Source organism: Argiope bruennichi, chromosome 4 (assembly GCF_947563725.1).
Source record: "Argiope bruennichi chromosome 4, qqArgBrue1.1, whole genome shotgun sequence".
NCBI lineage: Eukaryota > Metazoa > Arthropoda > Arachnida > Araneae > Araneidae > Argiope > Argiope bruennichi.
The window spans coordinates 50039413-50059708 of NC_079154.1; the positions used below are offsets into that span (position 1 = coordinate 50039413).

Sequence of the window (20296 nt, forward strand, 5' to 3'; positions counted from 1 at the left end):
AAACAGCTTGTGATGCAATGCATTTAGATACCCGAATTTTTAATGCGGAAAAAAATTATTTAATATATTGTGTTATTTTATATGATTTGTCGTACATATTTGCCATACTTTAGATTATTTGTAATACATATTTGCCATACTTTAGTTTATTTGTCGTACATATTTCCCATACTTTAGATTATTTGTCGTACATATTTGCCAGCCATATCGGTTTTAAAGTGTAAAAAAGAATAAAAAAAGGCCAATGCATCTTCGAAGAGAACAAACAAATATTATTCTCCAGAAGTTAATTTTGCATTTCTGATATAATTCAATGAATTTTGAAATTTTTTAAAAAAAAAAAAAAACAATCTTTCTGGAAAAATTTTAAGAATTAGAACTAAAATTCTCCATCCGACATATTAGTTACATTAACTTTTTCAAAATTTTTGAGGTCTTTATTCCAACGCTTGACTTTAATTTAAAATAAGAACGATCAAAATACTTTTCTCAATGATTTTTTTTATCAATTATACACCTGATGTGTAAAAAGATTTTTTTTTTTTTTTATGAAAAGGAGATTTGTGAGGGAGTAATTTCACTAACTGGTAAGGAGCCAATTAGGACAAAATTAAAGGAAACAAAACATGAAAATTATTTTTGTAACATTTAAATCAGCATCGTTTGCAGAAAACTTTTTAATTTGATTGCTCGCTTCTCTTTTAATTTTTAAGCTTTTCTTCATTTCATTTATTTATTCTATTTTTATCGTTTGTAGTTCATCAAGCAATGTCATTATTACGAAAAAAAATACAAGATCAATATTATCTTTCAAATTTCATTTCCTTACTTTTACTTTTATTTATTATTATTTTGATTTTAATAAGGCCACTTACACCACCAGGCTGATTCTGCTATTATTTAAATAGTTTTTGAATTCTTCGAAGGTGTAGTGTGTATTCTTGTAGCAGAAAAAAAAAAAAAAAACTTATTTAGAAAGTATTTTTTTTCATTCAAAATGGGATCAGTAGTGGAAAGAATTTTAAAAACCTTCGTTTAATTGACGCAGTCAGCTGTTGGAGTTAAAAATCAGCTGACGGGAAATGCTTTCTCCATTTGCAGTACTTACCAGTGTGGCCGCCAACCGCCTCTTTAGAATCTCTCTCTCCCTCTGTATCTCCTTTTCTTTCTCCATCCGATCAGTTTCGATAACTTCCTCTTTCTGAGCGATCTGTAAAAAAGAAAGAATCCTCATTCATCGCGAGATCCTTTCTAAAATTCTTCAGTTTTTGGAAACGGGTAAACTGCATGTCCCTCAAATCCACACCGGAAAATGAAATATCAGACTCATCGAAGATTAAGAAAATCAAACAATGAACTTTTAGAAAGATCTAGCTATTATCTGACAGAATATTATATTTCAGAAGAAGGGGAATTTCCGTCATACATGTAGTCTTCACCTATCATTAATGCTTACACAAGAAATGGCTGCGAATCTTTATACCCAAGGTTTAATGCAAATTTTGCTAGAGCTCATCCTAACATCTTTACTTTTATTAAGTATAAAAGGAATTTGGGATGATATATATGAACTAATAAAACAGCGTAACAACACCAAAAAAATACAAATGCGAAATACAAAAAAAAAAAAAAAGGGAGGGAGTAGCAAATATAGAAAAATTGATAAGAGAATATCAAAATTCAGAAATTACAAGACTGCATTTTTTTTAAAGTTTGTAGTATTTTTCTCTAAAATCCTCAATGCAAAGAAACGAGTAAAATTTTTTCGAAATTAGAAAATTGCATGTAAGTCATGCATGTATTCTGTAATTCATTCTTTGAAAATTATGACTTTTTTTTATCTACAGATATTTTGTATAATTTTTTTTTCTTTACAATTTTTTTATAATTTTTATTTGCCGATATATCGTATAATTTTATTAATAATTTATTCAAAAATACATTTTTTTTGTAAAAAGTAGTAGAGGAGGTATTTTTGAAAAGTTTTTTATACATTTATGAAAATATGTATATTTATTTATATATATTTTTCTATATATAATTTTATTATTATTATTATTATTTTCTATTTGAGTCGAGTTTTAATAACTTACATTTTTGTAAATGAAAAATTATATTTATAGCTTATGAAAAAAATTAATATTATTTTTTAATACAGTAAATACAAAAGTAAAGATATCTCAAAAATGAACACAAGTGGTACTATATATATGAATTTGATTCTGTGTGCGACTATGCAATTTACCACTTTTACAAACTTAGCTGTACTCCATTTGTCAATGGAAATCATCAAAAGTGGTCTCCCGGGAACTTTCTCGTGTAATCTGCAAAAAGAATGTTATCCTTTCCCCAGGCAATGAACGCCACGAATGCTCAGATTTTTATTTTCTGCGCATGAGAGTTTTGTTTCGAACGAACTAAAACCAGGTATGTATTTTAGATGCCACTTTTTTGGTCGATGGAAGCCACAATTTGACATACAATTACAATTTTAGTATATCATTTATTTGAATTATTGTGTTTTTAAGTTAACGCGTTTACACGCTTGCGAAAGCACAGGCAGATAGATGATTAACTTTTAGACAGATTTGGTTCAAAATATCATAAAAATCTATTCTTTATATGCTAAACCTGTCTACCAAATTTTATCTATCTAGCTCTTAGCGTTTTGAAGTTATCGAGTTCACTTATAATTAAATAGACAGGCATACTTTCTCTCATTGAATTTCAATCAAAATTTGAGAGAAATCTACAAATTTGGGGGAAAACTCATAAATCAAATTTTATTTATTTAGTTCAAAACTTTTTTGAATTATTGTGCTCACAGATGGACTGACAGATAAACAGAGCGACGGACAGATGCAATTTCCAAGATATATTTTTCGAATTCAGAGATGTGTAAAAACTTGAAGATTCATCAAAATTTCGGGTTTAAATTTTTTGGCGATTACAACGCTTCGCGTACGAGAAAGTAAAAATTATTTTTATTGTATATTAAAATTTAAAAAAAAAAACCAATTTGAACGCTTTTCGTACTGCATTCTTTAATTTTAATATCGTTTCACATTTTTGCATGCAATGGCTGATGCAATAAATTTTTTACCATTCATTTGATTTTGAAATACTTAACAAATTGATTAGTTGTGGAATCAGCTTCCTTTGATCCAAAAATAAATTCATTTACATTTCAAAACTATTAAATGTTTTATAAACTTACTTGCATGTTTCTGTTTCATTTTTTTTGAAATGCCTCCAATTTTCTATTGTTTTGAAATAATTTTAAGAATTCGCAAACTTTGTAAAGACGACAGATAAATAATATTATAAAATTTTAAGCTATAAACTAAATAACGCTTTTTAACAAAAGAATGTTTCAAAGCTGTTTTTGTTACCTTTTCTCCAAAGCGGCCATTAATTAGATTTAAATTGCGTTATTCAAACCTTCATAATTTGGAGAAGTTTGGTTACAAAAGATTGAAATTTATTTTGAACTAGCCGCCTTTGGCGACCAGGCGGTTCGCCAATCTTAATGCTTCGTCAAAATTTTAATAATTAAATATTTTATGTAATTTCTACTTTAATAGTTTCTTCATCAAAATATTTTAAAACTTCAAATTTTGATAGTCATATAATTCACTCATAATATTACAAAAGCCTTCAGCCATAACGTAATATGTATCTCTCTCATTTTCTGTTAGCTCCCATGGAATTTATGCTTTAAATTAAAGTGGAAATGATTAATCTGTAATTAATATAATAATATTTATTACTAAAACAAACCATTTTTTTAAATAATATGATTACTGAGCATTTAAAACTTATGGGCACTAAAGGATATCTTTCTTAATTTATGTAATATCTCAAGACTTTGCAAACAAAATTTTCTCAGATTCATCATGAGCAGATCGATTAATGAACAAAGTTTAATTTTAAATGCATTAAACACTCAGAAAATAAACATAATCGTTTGAAATAATTGGTCGAAAACAGGGTAAAAAAACTACTTAAAAACCGATGTGCTTAAAACTATAAGCATATACAAAAAAATATATATATAACATAAATACAATTTAATTACAAAAGCATGCAACTAACCTAAAAATAATTTAAATCAAGTCAACATCCATTGAAATTTTTTGTCAACAATCAGAACACAATGCGCATGCGTGAATTTTCAGCGCCAGTTACGGTAACGTAAATGCATGAATTTTTCTACGCCAGTTGCGGTAACGCTATGCAGATATGAAGTTTTAATTATTTTTATTCTGTTTTATTTTAATTCAAAAGTGCTTCAAAATGAAATCTGAAAGATCGATTCATTAACAATGTTTAATTTTAACATCAAACATTAAGAAAATAAACAAAATCGTTTGAAATAATCGGCCGAAAAATCTTAAGCCTGGCCTGATTAGCGTGGGAAAAAAAACTGAAGCCTTACTCATTTGGCGGTGGGGAAAATGAAAAGATTTTTTTGGCTGGAAAATTAGTTTTTAATTAATAGTTAAAATTCTAATTAAAAATTCAAAAAAAGGGACCCCAGGTGCACATTCCCGACCTCCAAGGTATAAATGCACCAAATTTGGTAGCTGTAGATGAAACGGTCTGGCCTGTAGATCGCCAACACACACACACACACATTGAGTTTTATATAAGTATAGATGAGATGCTCGTGCGTCAAGAGTATTTTACAAATATGGCTTGAGGGGCCGGAAGACAACATTAAATTTAGATTTAATTATTTTTCCAGAAATGCGTGTTTTGTACTGAAATAGCATAAAATAAAAAAAAATTCTTTACTTCCTTTATTTCTTTTTCCTATTGCCAATGTTTGGATATCTGTAACGATCTAGAAAGCAACGGTTGACCACGAATAGAGTGGACATTTTACATACATGTTCGCCTTTTGTTTCTTAAACATCAATTTTATTCCACTCTTTAAAATCCTCAATCACTAAAAAAAATAACTTTAAAAACTTTATAGAGATAAATAGACAGTTAAAATTATATCGGCTTTTGGCCATAGCTGCTCGCCCACCATACTAAAAATATTCATTTAGTCTTTTCAACTAATAGTGAATAATTACGTTTTATTGCGTCAAATAAAATTATGATTTTAAATTATACTTGAAAAATAAACATAGAGCATTCTTGTTGACTAGCGGTGCACATAAAGTACGGAAATTAACTGACCAATAAAATTAGGGAAATTAATCCAGTTATCTATTATGGGAGTTATTAAAGTTTAATTTTGCGATGTATCTATGATCTTCCCAAAACTTTCCCTTATTCTCTAATAAAGGTGTTATCCCAGAAAAGTCATGTACATCATCGGCGTTCAATAGCTACGAAATATTTACTTTTGGCGTGAATTTAGCATTTTTACTGGATTTATCGTTACATCCTGGGCGAGTTTCTTGGCGATTAATCCTTAGTATGCGTTTAATAGCATCCGAAAATCAAATTTGTGTTTCATACGCGTTTTTATCAACCGGTTGAAACGCAAACTTGATACAAAGCTACTCTTGTAGCCACAAAATTAGACACTAAATTCGATATATTTAACTCATTGCGTTTTTGAATTATTGTATTTACATGTTTCTGAAAATACAGGCCGGCAGACGATCAACCCCTCATTGGATATGGCTCACATTTTGACAGGTGTATACACTATGGATATTAAATATGTGTACAGAATTTTATTCATCTAGCTCTCTTTGCTTTGTAATTGTCGTATTAACTTATATTCGAACAACCAGACAGACAGACTTCCTCTGAATGAATTTTGCTCAAAATTTAACAGAAATCTACAAATTTGATGTAAAGACAGTATACCAAATTTCAGTAGTCTAGATCAAAGCGTTTGTGAGTTATCTTTGCCATAGACAAATGGACGGTCTGACATTTTCCAAAAATATATTTTTCGTATGTGATGTTTCTATGTCTGGTGATGTCTTTCGTATGTGATGTGTCTATGAAAATGTCTATTACGTATTATATACTCAGGGAGATCTAAAACGCGGAGATTCGTCAAAATCTTGAGTTCGAATTTTTTCACCATTACAAGACTTTCTCTATGCTTTGCATACGAAAAAGTAATGAAAGGGACAGGGCGGGAGAACGTTAATATATCCCTCAAATGGCACAAGCTTTCAAGTGTGTATGAAATCGATGCTTTTATCGACAGCAGCAGATTTAGGCAGTGCCCATTATGAGGCCCATTATTCTGATATTATATAATTCACAAATCCGTATTTTTAAAATTCTGCATTTGTATTTTTTTGATTTACTTCTTTAACAATTAGTCTAATAACATTTAGTAAAAATCTCTGTCTACAACCCCTCACTTTCTAAGTGGCTATAAGCAATTACCTGATCTGCTTAGTTGGAAATCTGCCATTAGGGATGGAAGGCAGGTTCTTTGGTATTCCTAATTATTTTAAATGTATAGGTGATTTATTGATCTAATGAAAGAATTAAACTTTTAACGCAGTTTGATGACTCTCTTTCAAAATATCTTCACATTGGAAGTTCCATTTTTTTCAATTTCTTGTATACGAAGAATGTAAACTGAAAATACTGTAATCCTCAGAGACTTCAACTTCGAGATTTCAACAAATCGGCACATTTTAAACCTCTCTGAGTCCGAAGAACACATTTTAAAATAATATCTTCTTTTTGTCTGTGGACATGATAACTCAAAGACGCTTTCAGCAAGACGAATGATGCAAATAGTTACGTATTTATTGTATTTTTTTGTCAAAGGGAAAAAATAATACGTATCAAGTATCATTTATCTATTCCGTGCTAATAATTTCAACAGCTAGACATTTTTGCAATTGAATTTTAACCCAAATGTAGATGAATTCTGACGAATGAACAGCTGCATTTGCTGAAAGGAGAAAGGTTTGAAGCGGAGAGCATGCCATGCTGAAATAACATAATAGCAATTAATGTGCAGAACTAGGTTTCATTGTCTCATTACTGGTTTAACATCAGTCGCTTCTTACAAAGGAGAGAAACGCAGCCATACATAGCAAACTTTGATTCACGGTTGCCTTTTAATTTATCAAAACATAAGGGTTTGTTATCACTCAATTTTGTCGTCACCCCTACCAACTCAAGAATCATGCAAAATTTTGTATCGTATCGCATGAATTGTTCAATCTATTTTTATTCAGATTGCTACTCTATATTATATATACCTGAAAAATACCGATTAAATATTATCTCCTTATTTCCTTTTCACATTATAATATGTTTCGGCATTAGTTTCGTCATGTAATGAAGATTATCTAATATGCATTTGAGACCGAATATGGATTACAAATCCATATCAATATACAGACCCAATTATTCAAAATTTGATACCTCTTCATTTTGATCTCAAATGTAGTCTTGCTCTTTTTGGCATAATAAAACAATCACATAATTAATCGATCTTAAAAGGATCACATAATTAATTTTTTTATGTATAATTCTATTTCTGTGCTATGCACATAGACAGACAAGCCTAATTTCTCAAATAGTTTTTTTTTTTCTTCGAATTCCGTAAGATATTAAATGAAGCAGCCGGCGTCCTGGCATAGGAGTAGCGCATCTTCCCCGTGATCTGGGCGTCCTGGGTTCGAATCCCGGTTCGGGCATGGTTGTTCTTCATCTATGCTCTATCTGTGATGTTTGTGAATGTGCCCCCCCTCCCCTGTTAAAAGGGGTTATGCAAGCGAATATGTGAGTTTCATCTTCATATAAGCTAGAAGTCAGACTTCTTCCCTCGGGTGCTCAGGAGTCTTTACACACAAAAGCTACTGCACCCCCGTTCCGTGCTAACGCGGACATGACATCATCATTAAATGAGGAGACTAAGGAAAATTTCGAAGTCAAAGCTTTTTTGCGATTACAATACTTTTTCTTTCAGTCCACGATAAGATAAATTAAAATTAATAATTTTAATAAATGTAAGATTATACTATCTGATAGCTGGTTATTTCTCGTTTACAAAAGAATAGGATCCCAATTTCGGTTATCTCAAGAAATTTGTTAGAAAGAGAAAAATAATTCAAAAAGAAAATCATTTTTCTCAACCAGTAGAAAATGGAAGATTTCTCACTTGTTTGGTGACTCGCTCGATTTTCTCCAAATTGAAATTCCGATACTTCTTCAAAACAGAAATTTCTCTCTTCTTTGAGGCCCAATCATCGAAAATCTTCCGCAGCAGCAAATCCAGGTCTTGCGTAAAGGACTATAAAGAACGTGAAATAATTATAAAAGAATATATAAAATACCGCATACAACTCTTTATGGTAATTTAGGTAATACCAAAGCAAAACCGTATTCACAAAGAAAATAAACTAGCTCATAGAAGCAAAATAAAAACAAAAGACTTACTTCATATTTAAGCAGCCAAAAAGAAATCGTTTGGAAGTCTGTATGAACTTGCATCCGAGACTCTCGCTCAAAATTCTAAAGCAATTTTTTTAGAAAAAAAAAGCACTTAATATTTTTTGATGATGAGATAGTTTAAAAAGGATATTATACTATCTTTGACTTACAACATCATTTTAATTATAAATCTGCAAAAAAAAAAAAAAAATCATGGAAGTAGTTATCTGGATTTAATAACTTTTTTTGGTCATTGTGTGACAGATACGAATCCGCTTGGTGATATCTCTTCAGGTCTTTTAAAAATTACAGATTTGTCATACAAATTTATTTAAAATGTCCGTTTTTAAAACTCTTTAATGCGCATGAATAATATAATTTAAGAGATGCAGTAAAAACTGAAATGATAATTAACGGGTTAATGAATTAAGCGGGGGCAGGTTTATTTTTTCATGTAACGAAAATAAAACAAACATAGAACTTAAAATAGTAAGGTGCAATAAATCATATAACATAATCTTAAAATAATCATGTAACGTTCATTTTAAAATAATTTTTTATGGAAAGTATAAAAAAGTTATTTTAAGATGTACTATAACTATTTAAGATGTGTTTATTTTAAGATGCAATTTATTTTAAAATGTACAACACTAAAACTAACATTTACATTATTGTTATCAGTCACCGCTTGTGACCAGCTGATTCTGTAGAAACACTAATTATATTTAACTTCTATTAAATCGTTTATACATTACTTCATGTCTATGATTCCGTCAATAAAACCATTTAACTGTCTTACACATATTCTATTTTTTACATACGAATTTTTTTTATGGAGATCATCACATCGCTATCAAAACAATAAACGTAGGATTCATTTAAATTTCGCGGTATTGTAAATTCTCTTTTTACTTTCGTATATGTAGAGAAAGTAATCGCCAAGAAATTCAAACTCGAGATTTTGATTAATTTCCACGTTTTAGACCTCACTGTTTTAATAAAACATCTTTTGTCTGTCTGTCTGTGACAAAAACAACTGAAAGATGCTTTGATGCAGACGGATGAAATTTGGTATACGGTCTTTACACCAAATGTGTAGATATTTATCAAATTTTGAGCAAAATCTATTAAGAGGAAGCCTGTCTATCCAGCTGTTCAAATATAATTTAACATGGTAACTATAAAACAAAGAGAGACGGATTGAGCAGATAGATAAGATCGGCACTTAGATTTAACATCTGTAGTGTAAACAGCTGTCAAATTTTGAACCAAATCCGACAAAGGGTTGATTGTCCGTCGGTCTGTACTTTTAGAAATATGTGCACGCGATAACTCAAAGACGCATGCACATGTTAAGTCGTTGCACGCGATGTGTAATGACTTAAATATATAAATTTGATTTAATTTTGTGACAAGTGAAGTTTTTGTCAAATTTTTGTTTGTGAAAAAATTCTAAACAAATGTCAATTTAATTAAAATTTCAAAAAAAAAAAAATCATTCGGAGGAGCACATTTTTACATTCCAAAATATATATGTGACAAATTTGTAACGGTAGATGAAACGGTCTCGTCTATATAACACCAATGCACATTCATCTTTATTATTAGAAGAATTTAGTAGAAATACCAGTCATTATAATGTATCACTTTATACGGATCTAAAATGATATTCTTAAAAATATTGTTAGAAGCTGATATCAGTGTATTTCTTCGAGATCATTCACTTGTCTATTTCGTCTGATAATAAAGATAAAAATGATAATTTATACAATCTCTTCGATGTCCTAATAATATACAAAAACTTCCAAATGACCGTTAGTCATCCATTGATGGCCATTGTAATTTGGACTTTTGAACAGCCGCTCACGATTTTTACGTCTCTTTAAAACCAGTGGATTATAAACATCGGAGAGAGAGATTGTAAGTTACCATTCTTTACTGAATAGTGGCAATTTCTGTAAAACTAAATTAAATCCACTTTTAATTAGTTTTGAAGAGTTTAATAGTTATTTGACAAAAATTATTATTTTAGTTTTGACTCGAAGAAAGTATAATAAAGAAATCACTTAAATTTAATTAATTTTAAATGAGAATTTAACATTAAAACACATTTTTCTAATAGTCTTTTTGCGTTCTTATATATATTTCTTATATATATATGTAATGATATTTTAAACTTTAATTTCAATTTAATTAATTTTCAGGATTTTATCTTAATTTAGCCCATAGTAACTTCATTCTAAAAATAATCTCTTATTTTATGATCCATTTCACTTTCTCTACTTAATTAATTCAAGAGTAGCTTTGTAAAATTGTTGAATCGGTTAAAAGCCTAACTTTCCCACACTCCGAGTGAAGTAACAAAATACCGCTGACGAGGCATATTCTTTTTTAATTAATTCTTTTTTCCTTACCTTGTCGACGCGTGTAACGAAAATCCCTATCGAAATCTCATTTTATATTAGCACTATGAAGAAATATTTTCCCTATCAATTTCTTTGGTTATATAAGACCAGGGATAAAGTGTTCAAGTGCTTTTTCTTCATTCCTTTCTGTGTCGTTCTGTGTACTTATCGCTTGTACATATGCTTGCTTCTTCAAAATGAAATAAAACGACGTCACGAAATCTAAAGTCTTTTCACTATCTTCAAACTGCATCCTGCTTCACATAAAATAATGCTTACATATATATATATATACTTATATATATTTCTACAATTGTGTGTAAACATTCCAAAACTCAAGGAGTATAAATTTAAAGTAAACACATTTGTAAGTATAATGATAATATTAGTAATAATAAAGATTTATTTTAAAGGAAATCTACTCTTCTTATTGTATTTCGATCAAGAAAAAAAAATTCTTTTTAACTGTCAAACTGCATGATGATACATATGGATGGACATATGGACTGACGGGAGAACCAACGGGTCTAGTCTCCACAAAACGTTCTTTCTATTCTCTAATAAAAATAAATTTGTGTTTTAGACGCTTTTGTTTCCCAATCAACTAAAATTTAAATTTCACATAGAATTATAATTGAAGTCACAAAATCACATAAAAAATTTGATATATTTAAGCTTGAAACTTCGATTTTAGCTTGATTTTAGCTTGAAACTTCGAAAATCATTTCAAATATTTTTTCATTGCTTAAAAATGTTATCTGATCCTTTAGCTTTCAAACGATACCAAGATGTTGTCAATATTCGAATATTTCTCGAGTTATAATTATTTTTCTTGAGGTACTTTCACTAAAAACTATAGTTTCGGGGGTTTTTTTAAACTCATTTTATGAAGAATGATATTTTACCACTATGTTGCTTCATTCAAACAATCATAACTCAACAAGAAATTGACCAAATACAATTATTTATATATCAAAATAATCTTTATGAAACAGTGGATGTTTTGTGCCTCAATAAAAGTTATATTTATAGAAATAAATTTTTATAGCTATATAAAAGTTAAAATGACAGAAAAAATCTCGCTTTTTCAATTCATCGTTAATGAAAAAATTATTACAAAAAACTATATATTTTTATAACTTGATTGAGGCAGACAGCATGAAGATTAATATTAGGCATAAATTCCAACTAGAATTGTGTGTCTGTACAAATTAGAATTTAAGATATCATGTTTCAAAAAATATGCTAATTAGCTCATTAAATATTAATTAATTAATTAATTATTAGTGTAATATGGTCTTTTCTCGCTGAAATGAATTTCAACATATATTAATGACTTACTGTGAAAAAACTGGATTTTTAAAGTTAAAATTGAAAAAAAATCTTCTAGTGTGTACGTACACCTTAAGTCATTGCGTTTTTACGTTACCGCTGCTTGCTATTATTATATGCTTCTGAAAGTACAAACTGACAGACGTTCAGCACTTTGTTGGATTAACTCAAAATTTGGTAAGTGTCTACAATAAAGATGTTAAATCTGGGTACCAAATTCTTTCCATTTAGTTCTTTTCGTTTTGTAGTTATTGTGTCATCGTATATTCGAACAGCTGCACAGACAGACTTCGTCTGAGTAGAATTTGCACAGAATTTGATAGGAATTTGTAGATTTGTTGTAAACATCATAAACAAAATTTCATCCGTCTAGCTCAAAACGGATTTTTTTTTTATTATTTTTGTCACAGGCAGACAGACATGTTTCAAAAATGTATTTTTCGAATTCCAGAAGGTCTAAAACGTGGAGATTTGCCAAAATCTCGAGTTCGAATATTTTGACGATTGCAATTTTTTCTCTATATTTCGCATACGAGAATGTCAAAAAATGATAAACGGTAAATTTAAAAAAATTCTTGAAGTTGAAAACTTTTTTAAAAAAAGGACAAACTGGTGTCAAGAAAAAGAAGGAACACTTCACATAACTGGGGATTATTGAAGAAAAAATTCCATTTTCTTTTTCTTTCCAGAGGAAAAAATAAAATTTAAATTCAATTTTTAAAATTCTGTTTCATTCAATAAATTTTCAATTTTCAAACAAACTGCCTAAAATTTTATTAATATAGGAAATTTCAGAGATTTTATCCGCATAGAATATTCTTTTCATATCTTGAACTATCATTATTGTCAAAAACGCTGCCGAAGTTGAAGGTCACTTGGCCCAAGAAGCGTCTTTTTGTATCAAATTGTAACTCGTGACTATCTCTCTTATCGTTCTAGGAGTATTTTATCTATTTAAGACACATATTAGAAAACTGAAAGCATGAATTCGAACGTCCAGTCATCAACTGTATGCTATGATGGAAATTTAGTGACATGAAAATTACTTTTAATTTAAGGAAAAATTTAAGCTAGCTCCGAAAATAATTTTTAAGGATAAATTTTTGATAGATATATAAATAGAGAATCATTTTTGATTGATTCATTCATGAAATTGAATCAGCGAAGCATCATGTTTGATAGATTCATTAAATAAATCATTTTTGATTGATTTTAAAGATGTTTCTTTCAGAATTTTTTTATTTATTTAAATATATATCTTAAAACATATATGGATACAAACTAAACATATGCTAGATATCCTAAGAAAAATACAATATGGTTGAAAAGGAATTGTTTTTTTAATGTAAAATGTCTATCACATGGTAAAACTGAATTGTAAATAGCAATTTTTGAAATTTTACATGGATAAATAGTGATAGAGACTCAAAAAAAAAAAGATTTTTTTTTAATAAAAATAACATTTTTGAAAAATGAATAGAACTATGATATTTTTATTTATACTTCCAGCTTTGCTTTAGAACTACCTGCACGTTTTTAAATTATCACATTCATGCGATATAGTTTACAGACTTCTGATAGGAATAAGTATAATTTTTTTCAAATTCTAGAAATTCTTAAAATTTAATTAATTTTTTCGAAAATAGAAATTAGATAGAATTATTCTTAAATAGATATTATACGAAAATAAATATGCCTGGCCAATTTATAGGAAGATACAACAATCCTTTCATCTCCAACAAATATTAAATTTTCGAATGTATCTTTTGTCGCCTATGATACTCCATTTGGGTCGCTTGTAAGAATAAGATTTAAGAAAATTCACAAGACAAAAATAATAATAATAATAAATAATAAATAATAATAAGGCGGTGTCTTGTATATCAGAAACTCAGGTATCCGCTATCATATAAGAAAACAGAATCAATGAATGATCATATCAGGAATTATTTGCAAGAATTACTTTTTTATTCACAATGGAGTTATTACCTCAATTATTCTCAATGGAGTAGGAATTGTAACAATAATTTAAATATTATTTACATTTTTATAAAAAATAATATTAGGAAATATAACTGTTTCGAATCTGTGAGGTAATGGACTTATCTCCTCTACATTTTCTTATTTTTACTGCAGTTGTAAATTCATAAATTTGATTAAATTCGACTTTGACAATCAACGCCTCTTGCAATATTCTTTCTCAATTTGTTATAAATTCATTTTCAGTAATTCCAATTCATACTTCTCTGAGTGAAATTGTATGCATTCGTAATAATATAATCCATATTGTTACGTATTAGTAACGTTGCTTCCCAAGTTAGTTCCACCTTATGGAAGATAGTTTTACGTTACCATTGGATGCTGAATGGATGTCGGATCAATGATCCTCAGGCTAGGTGGAAGACTTGGTGCCTTGGTGACGACTTCGGTGATAAATTGAATGCAACAAGAATTTTCAGGAATTTTGGTGATGGGACCAATAGGAGGCGAATTATGCTGATTCTTCGAGAACCTTCTATGTCATGCTCCCGAATCTATAAAAGGCGGCAGACTGAGCTGGAGTCAATGCGTGTTTGAGTCGTATAGCTAGTCAGTAACGAGTTAGTAAGACCAGTCCAGAGAAGCACAAGCGTTAAGTGGGACTCGAGTGATTAGTGAATTAAGGACTAAGCCGTGCGTCGGGTCTTGGAATAGAGCATTGAAGGAACAAACTAAAGCGAGGAGAGAGTACTGAAAGCAGGCGTTTGGAGAGACCATCATGACGTAAATAATTGTATAAAGTCTCTCCTCCTGCTGTGTCTAGCTGCTTTGTGTGCTATTGTTTCTGTTTATTACCGATTAACTATTGTATGTTGATGTTTGTTTTTAGTACTATGCTTGTGTACGTCTCAGCTATGCCTTTGTTGTCTGTGTTCATTCTTCGTGTTAATAAACGTTGTTATTTGTTATTGAGACCTGTTGATTTTGTCACGATACACCCAATGCAGTGAACCTGTCGAGGTTATGGCTTTTATGTGGAAAATTTTCCGTAACAATATATGTATATAATACTGGTGTTGGCTTGTTTATACTTTCATAATTTAAACAAATTACCTCTGTCTTGTCCCTGACTTCTCCGATGAGGTACTCGTAGAATTCCTTCTTCGACTCTATTCTGCACTCCATCCACTGTTTCACCAGGGATAAATTATCCTCTGACAGTTCAGGTTTCTTACCTGGGGCGGTCTCGTACACTTTCTGCAGAGGCCCCTGCTTTTCTCGTAATTCCGACAGAACCTTCTTCTGTTCCTCTATGCTTTTTCTTTTGGATTCCAGTCTTGAAACGAAAGGGGAGGAAAAGTCATTGTCACTATTGATATGTAGCGCATGAATATTTGATCTCCTAGTGTCTGGCGGTAATGACAAATACTAGAGAAACCAAAGCAAATGAATTAATTTATTCAAATAAAACTGGGACACACCAGCTGAACATGAATGGACAGACAAATTTATAGGAACATGCAGTATCGCGATGCTAGAGATCACATATCCATACTGCTTCTCCTTAGAATGAGAGAGTTTTACTCAGGGATATTAGAAGAGTTAAAAAATTTTCAATGATAAGTCTAACTCCGAAGTGAAGAGAGTGAAGTGTAAACTCCGAAAGTCTAAAAGCCGCCACTGATCCATATGAAAATTAACCATAATATCAGGGCTGCACTTCGCATTGATATTCATTTTTCTTTTCTGATGTTGTAACAATAGCAAATTTCAATGAATTAGCAACACATTAGTCGAATGAATAAGATTTCCATCTTTTAATTTCGTTCATAACTAGTATTAATGCCAAGAGAGTGTTTTCAACTCGACTTTCTTCGATACTTACACAACCAGCGAGCTTGGTTTCTCCAAAAATTTCTCTCATTCTTTCTAATAAAGGTGTTATCCCACAGAACACTGCATGGCATTGGCGTACAATAGTTATGAAATATTAACCTTTGGCGTGAATTTAACATTTTGACTGAATCTATTTTGTCATCCTTGGCGAGTTATTTGGTGATTAATCCCTAGCATGCGGTAAATAGTATCCGAAAACCGAATCTGTGTTTTAGACACTTTTTGGTAACAAAAATTTGACCGATGGAAACAAAAATTTGACACAAAACTCCATTTGTAGTCACAAAATCATGTACCAAATTTCATATATTTAAGTTATTGTGTCTTTGAGTTATCGCGTTTGCATGTTTCTAAAAGTACAAACCGACTGACGGTCAATCTCTTGTAGAGTTTGATTCAAAATTTGGTAGGTTTATGAACTATAGATGTTAATTCTATGTTTCAGATTTTCTCTCTTCATTTTATAATTATCGCGTTAAATTTTATTTCAGTAACCAGACAAATTTCCTCTAAGCGGAATTTACTTAAAGTTTAATTGATTTGATTTGGTTTGGTTTGGGTTTATGGTACAAGAGCCAAAATTTAATAGAAATCTACAAATTTGGTATAAAGACCGTCTACCAAATTTCATCCGTCTAGATCAAAGCACTTTTGAACTATCTTTGTCACAAAAAAAGACAGACGGACATTTTCCAGTAATGTGTTTTCCGTATACACAGGAAGTCTAAAACATGGAGATTCGTCAAAATCTAGAGTTAGAATTTTTTGACGATTACAATTTTTATACATTCTCTATTCTATGTCTACGAGAAAGTAATAAGACAATGTTTTGTTTTCTATATTGTAGTATAAAGAAGAGAGTCAAATATACCTTTTGAACTTCTTATTTTTAATAAGTTGATTCCAAAATTGGTTGCAAAGCTGCCAATCAATCAGAATTTTGTTCAAAGATTATAGGCTAAATATCAATCATCAAGACTTCTAGGATTTTGAGCTATTGTGCTATCATAGCTATGAATAGTTAGAACAATAGTCAATCAATTTTTCGATGAATTTGATCCAAAATTGAAAGCAATCAATAATTTTAACGTTAAAATGAATTTGTCAATCTTTATCGGTTATTGCATTTTTGGAATATCATGTCTGCATACATAGGAACGGACAGGAAGATTCCAGTAGATCAATCATATTAAAATTTATAAAAATCGACTACAAAGCCAGCTTGTTGCAAAATGTATCGCACATAAAGTATAGTATTAAACTGGATGTTGTTTTGAGTCATTGTATTTATAGACAAATGAAATTGAGTTGTTGAATCAAATAGACATAATTTTACAAAAAAATTTCCTGGATTCATAGAAGTCTAAAACGTGGAGAATCTGGATGCCAAATTTTTTGACAGTTAAAATATTTTTTCCATGTAAATTTCATAGGCGGCAAAATAAAAAAAAAATAATACAATATCTGAAATAATGCATTTGGAAATTAAATGGAGATCATTCCAATGTTCGAAACACATTCTTTAAGGTATTTAAAAGGTTATGTTCCTTTTGATCATTAGTTATTTATAATTCTTTCATAACTATTATGCGTCATTTGTATGTTTTACATTTCATTATTTGGCTTATTTTTTTCTTAATGAAATACTAGGACCATTTCTTTCATCTCAGATAGCAGCGTGCTTCTAAAATGCAATTCATTTTATATATAAAAAATTCAATATCAGTTGTGATAAAAAATTACCGTTATTTTTCAACAACAATTTCCTTTAAGCAATTTACTAAACCATTAGTTTTTTAGATTTTTAAATTGCACATTTGCACATTGGCAATAAGAATATTTGAATTTATCTTACATTTTTTGATGTTTTTCGAAAGAGGTACTGGCTTCCTCATATTCTTGCACAACCTTGGTAAGGGATTCAAATGTACCAGCTTCTATTAATTCATTGAAAATCCTATTAACAGCAGCTTCAATGTCACAACTGAAAGAAAAAGTAAAAACGAAGAAGACAAATAATAATAAGTCTTCAGGGATCAGCTGATCTCGCATCATATTAATTGCATTAATTTAATATTATCAATCAATAATGATGAACTACATCGTACCACATTATATGAAGAAAAAATTTAAAATTTTTTTCAGCAATAAACATAGAATATTCTTACTGATTTAATAATCAAGCAAAATAATAAAAATCAATTGGCAAAATTTATTCAGTTATTGAGTACAAATACATCAGTCAAGATTTTATTTTGCGATATCCCGCAAAAAAGGGACTTTGGATCCTCTTCTTTTATAATTTATACAATTTGCATTTTTTACATACGTATTTATTTGGCAACAAGACTAATAATGTCTTTTTAATCAATCAATCTATTCTATTTTCCTCCAGCTGAAGTAGGCAGATATCTAGTTGGTCTACTCGGAAATCGATCACTGCCTAGATCCCCAAGGTAAAATCCTTATCTTTGGGATTTTAACGCCAATATGCAACGTCTTTATTGGAGCAATACAAAGTGATGTTGACATTTAAATTTGGTGGCAACCTCTCGAACGGAATAATATTTTGATCTATCGTTTTAGTTTTAGCTAAGTTTAGTTAGTCAAACGCATTTATTATCGATTATTTAATTATTTTTCATTACAACATTAAAGGTCAGATCTATCAGAAGTCAAAAAAGCAAAAATAGCGTGGAAGCGGTAATATTTATGTATTAATCGCATGTCATTGGCAATCATAGATTAACATTAACAGCAAGATATATGTTTGTTTATTTTTTTAACTTTTAACTGCTGGCCTGCGGTTAATATGTAAATATCGAAATAACAAAAGTTTTTTGTAAAGTTCTAATATCAAATATCAGATTGTTTCGAAAATATTAAGAAATAGACTCACCAGTCCAAAATTAATGTGTACTCCACAGTTTCAGGACCTATAGTAAACTGGTTATCGTCATCCATAAGTGATGTAAATTTCTTGGCTGTAAATTTTTTTCTCAACTGAAATAAAAAGAGAAGAAATAAATTTGACGCATTAAAAAAATTAAATTATATATGTATATATATATATATATATATATATATATATATATTCATGAATACACTTCTATTATTGTATTAAAAATAAAAACGTATTATTGTATTAAAAAGTAAAACAATTACTTTCAAAATATCTCTAATTACTTTCCACATTATAATAACATCTTTAATACATGAGACGCTGAGATAAATAATCTCAGAACTCGTACAGACTCAAAATTTAATTAAAAACAGTCGAAAAAATATAAAAATATTGTATTTTCCGGACAACACGTATACTCAGTTTCGAAGCTCCTGTAAAAAGTATACCAAGAAACGAGTAAGAAATCGCTTACATAATTCTATTTTTACAAGTATGAAACGAATAAGTCAAAAGACCATTTTTACAAACATGAAGCAAGTAATTCAATTTCACTTATTTTGAAACTGTGCAGAAATATCTCAAACCTTCACTTTTATTTGAAAATTGCATTATTATTTTCCAAATAGGTAGGATTTGATAAAATATATTTTTATTCACCATTAAATAAAGATTCACAATGTCGAATTCCATCTTTTTGCATTAAGGCATAAATGGACTCATTATTTATTTTATTCATTGCATAGACAATATCTCTAGATTCTTATATAATAATCGCCTTCCAGTGGTGAACTTTTGGCATAACCTCACATCAGTGCTGAACATAATCAATAAACAATTATGACATCGTTGGCGATTATTCGTTGGTTGTAGTAAACATGATAGCTTAGGAGATTTTTGGGGGGTGATTGTTCATTAGCATGCTGTTAATATACGCAAATACCCATTGTGTTGACTGAGAAATATTGAATGATTTCCTGAAACCCTATGAAGTCATATCTAGTTGCTTCATAGCCAAGAAATAAACCGAATGTAATCCATTTAATCTTAAAGTGCTGATTATAATTTATCGTAACTAAGAGAAACAAAAGATATGATTTGATTATACAAGACTCTATTACTAAAATCTAGAAGTCGGTACAGCAGTGGCATAGTAAAGGTAAGTAAAAACTGGGATAAATTATTATTTTCACGCTCACTCAAGCATTCTTATTAGCAAATGATATTGTACGATACATCCACGATGTTTTTCGTTATTCTGAATAACGGCCAATGTAATTAAGATATCGTAACAATGTTGTTGGGCTTTTTGTGCTAATAGGGATATTTGATGCTTAATTAAAACATTATTTCACCATAGAAGCAAACACATGGAATAAGATTACAATACAGGTATCAGATT

At 29.7% G+C, this 20296-nt stretch overlaps 1 protein-coding gene across 3 annotated transcripts in view; it reads right to left on the reverse strand.

Annotated features, from left to right (window-relative positions):
• LOC129966954 (dynein regulatory complex protein 9-like) overlaps positions 1-19703 on the reverse strand; it is a 29415-nt gene extending 9712 nt beyond the window's left edge. The window contains exons 1-7 of one of the 3 annotated variants that reach the window (XM_056081574.1): positions 19555-19703; positions 18892-18995; positions 17848-17976; positions 15210-15432; positions 8386-8460; positions 8108-8239; positions 1109-1210 (exon numbers count right to left, since the gene is read on the reverse strand). In XM_056081574.1, coding sequence (XP_055937549.1) covers positions 1109-1210; positions 8108-8239; positions 8386-8460; positions 15210-15432; positions 17848-17976; positions 18892-18995; positions 19555-19587 — 798 coding nt within the window. In that variant the 5' untranslated portion in view covers positions 19588-19703. Of the gene's footprint in view, positions 1-1108; positions 1211-8107; positions 8240-8385; positions 8461-15209; positions 15433-17847; positions 17977-18891; positions 18996-19157; positions 19266-19554 lie in introns of those variants that run through there. The other 2 variants (XM_056081575.1, XM_056081576.1) reach the window with 2 other exon arrangements.
• Positions 19704-20296: the final 593 nt, after the last annotated feature.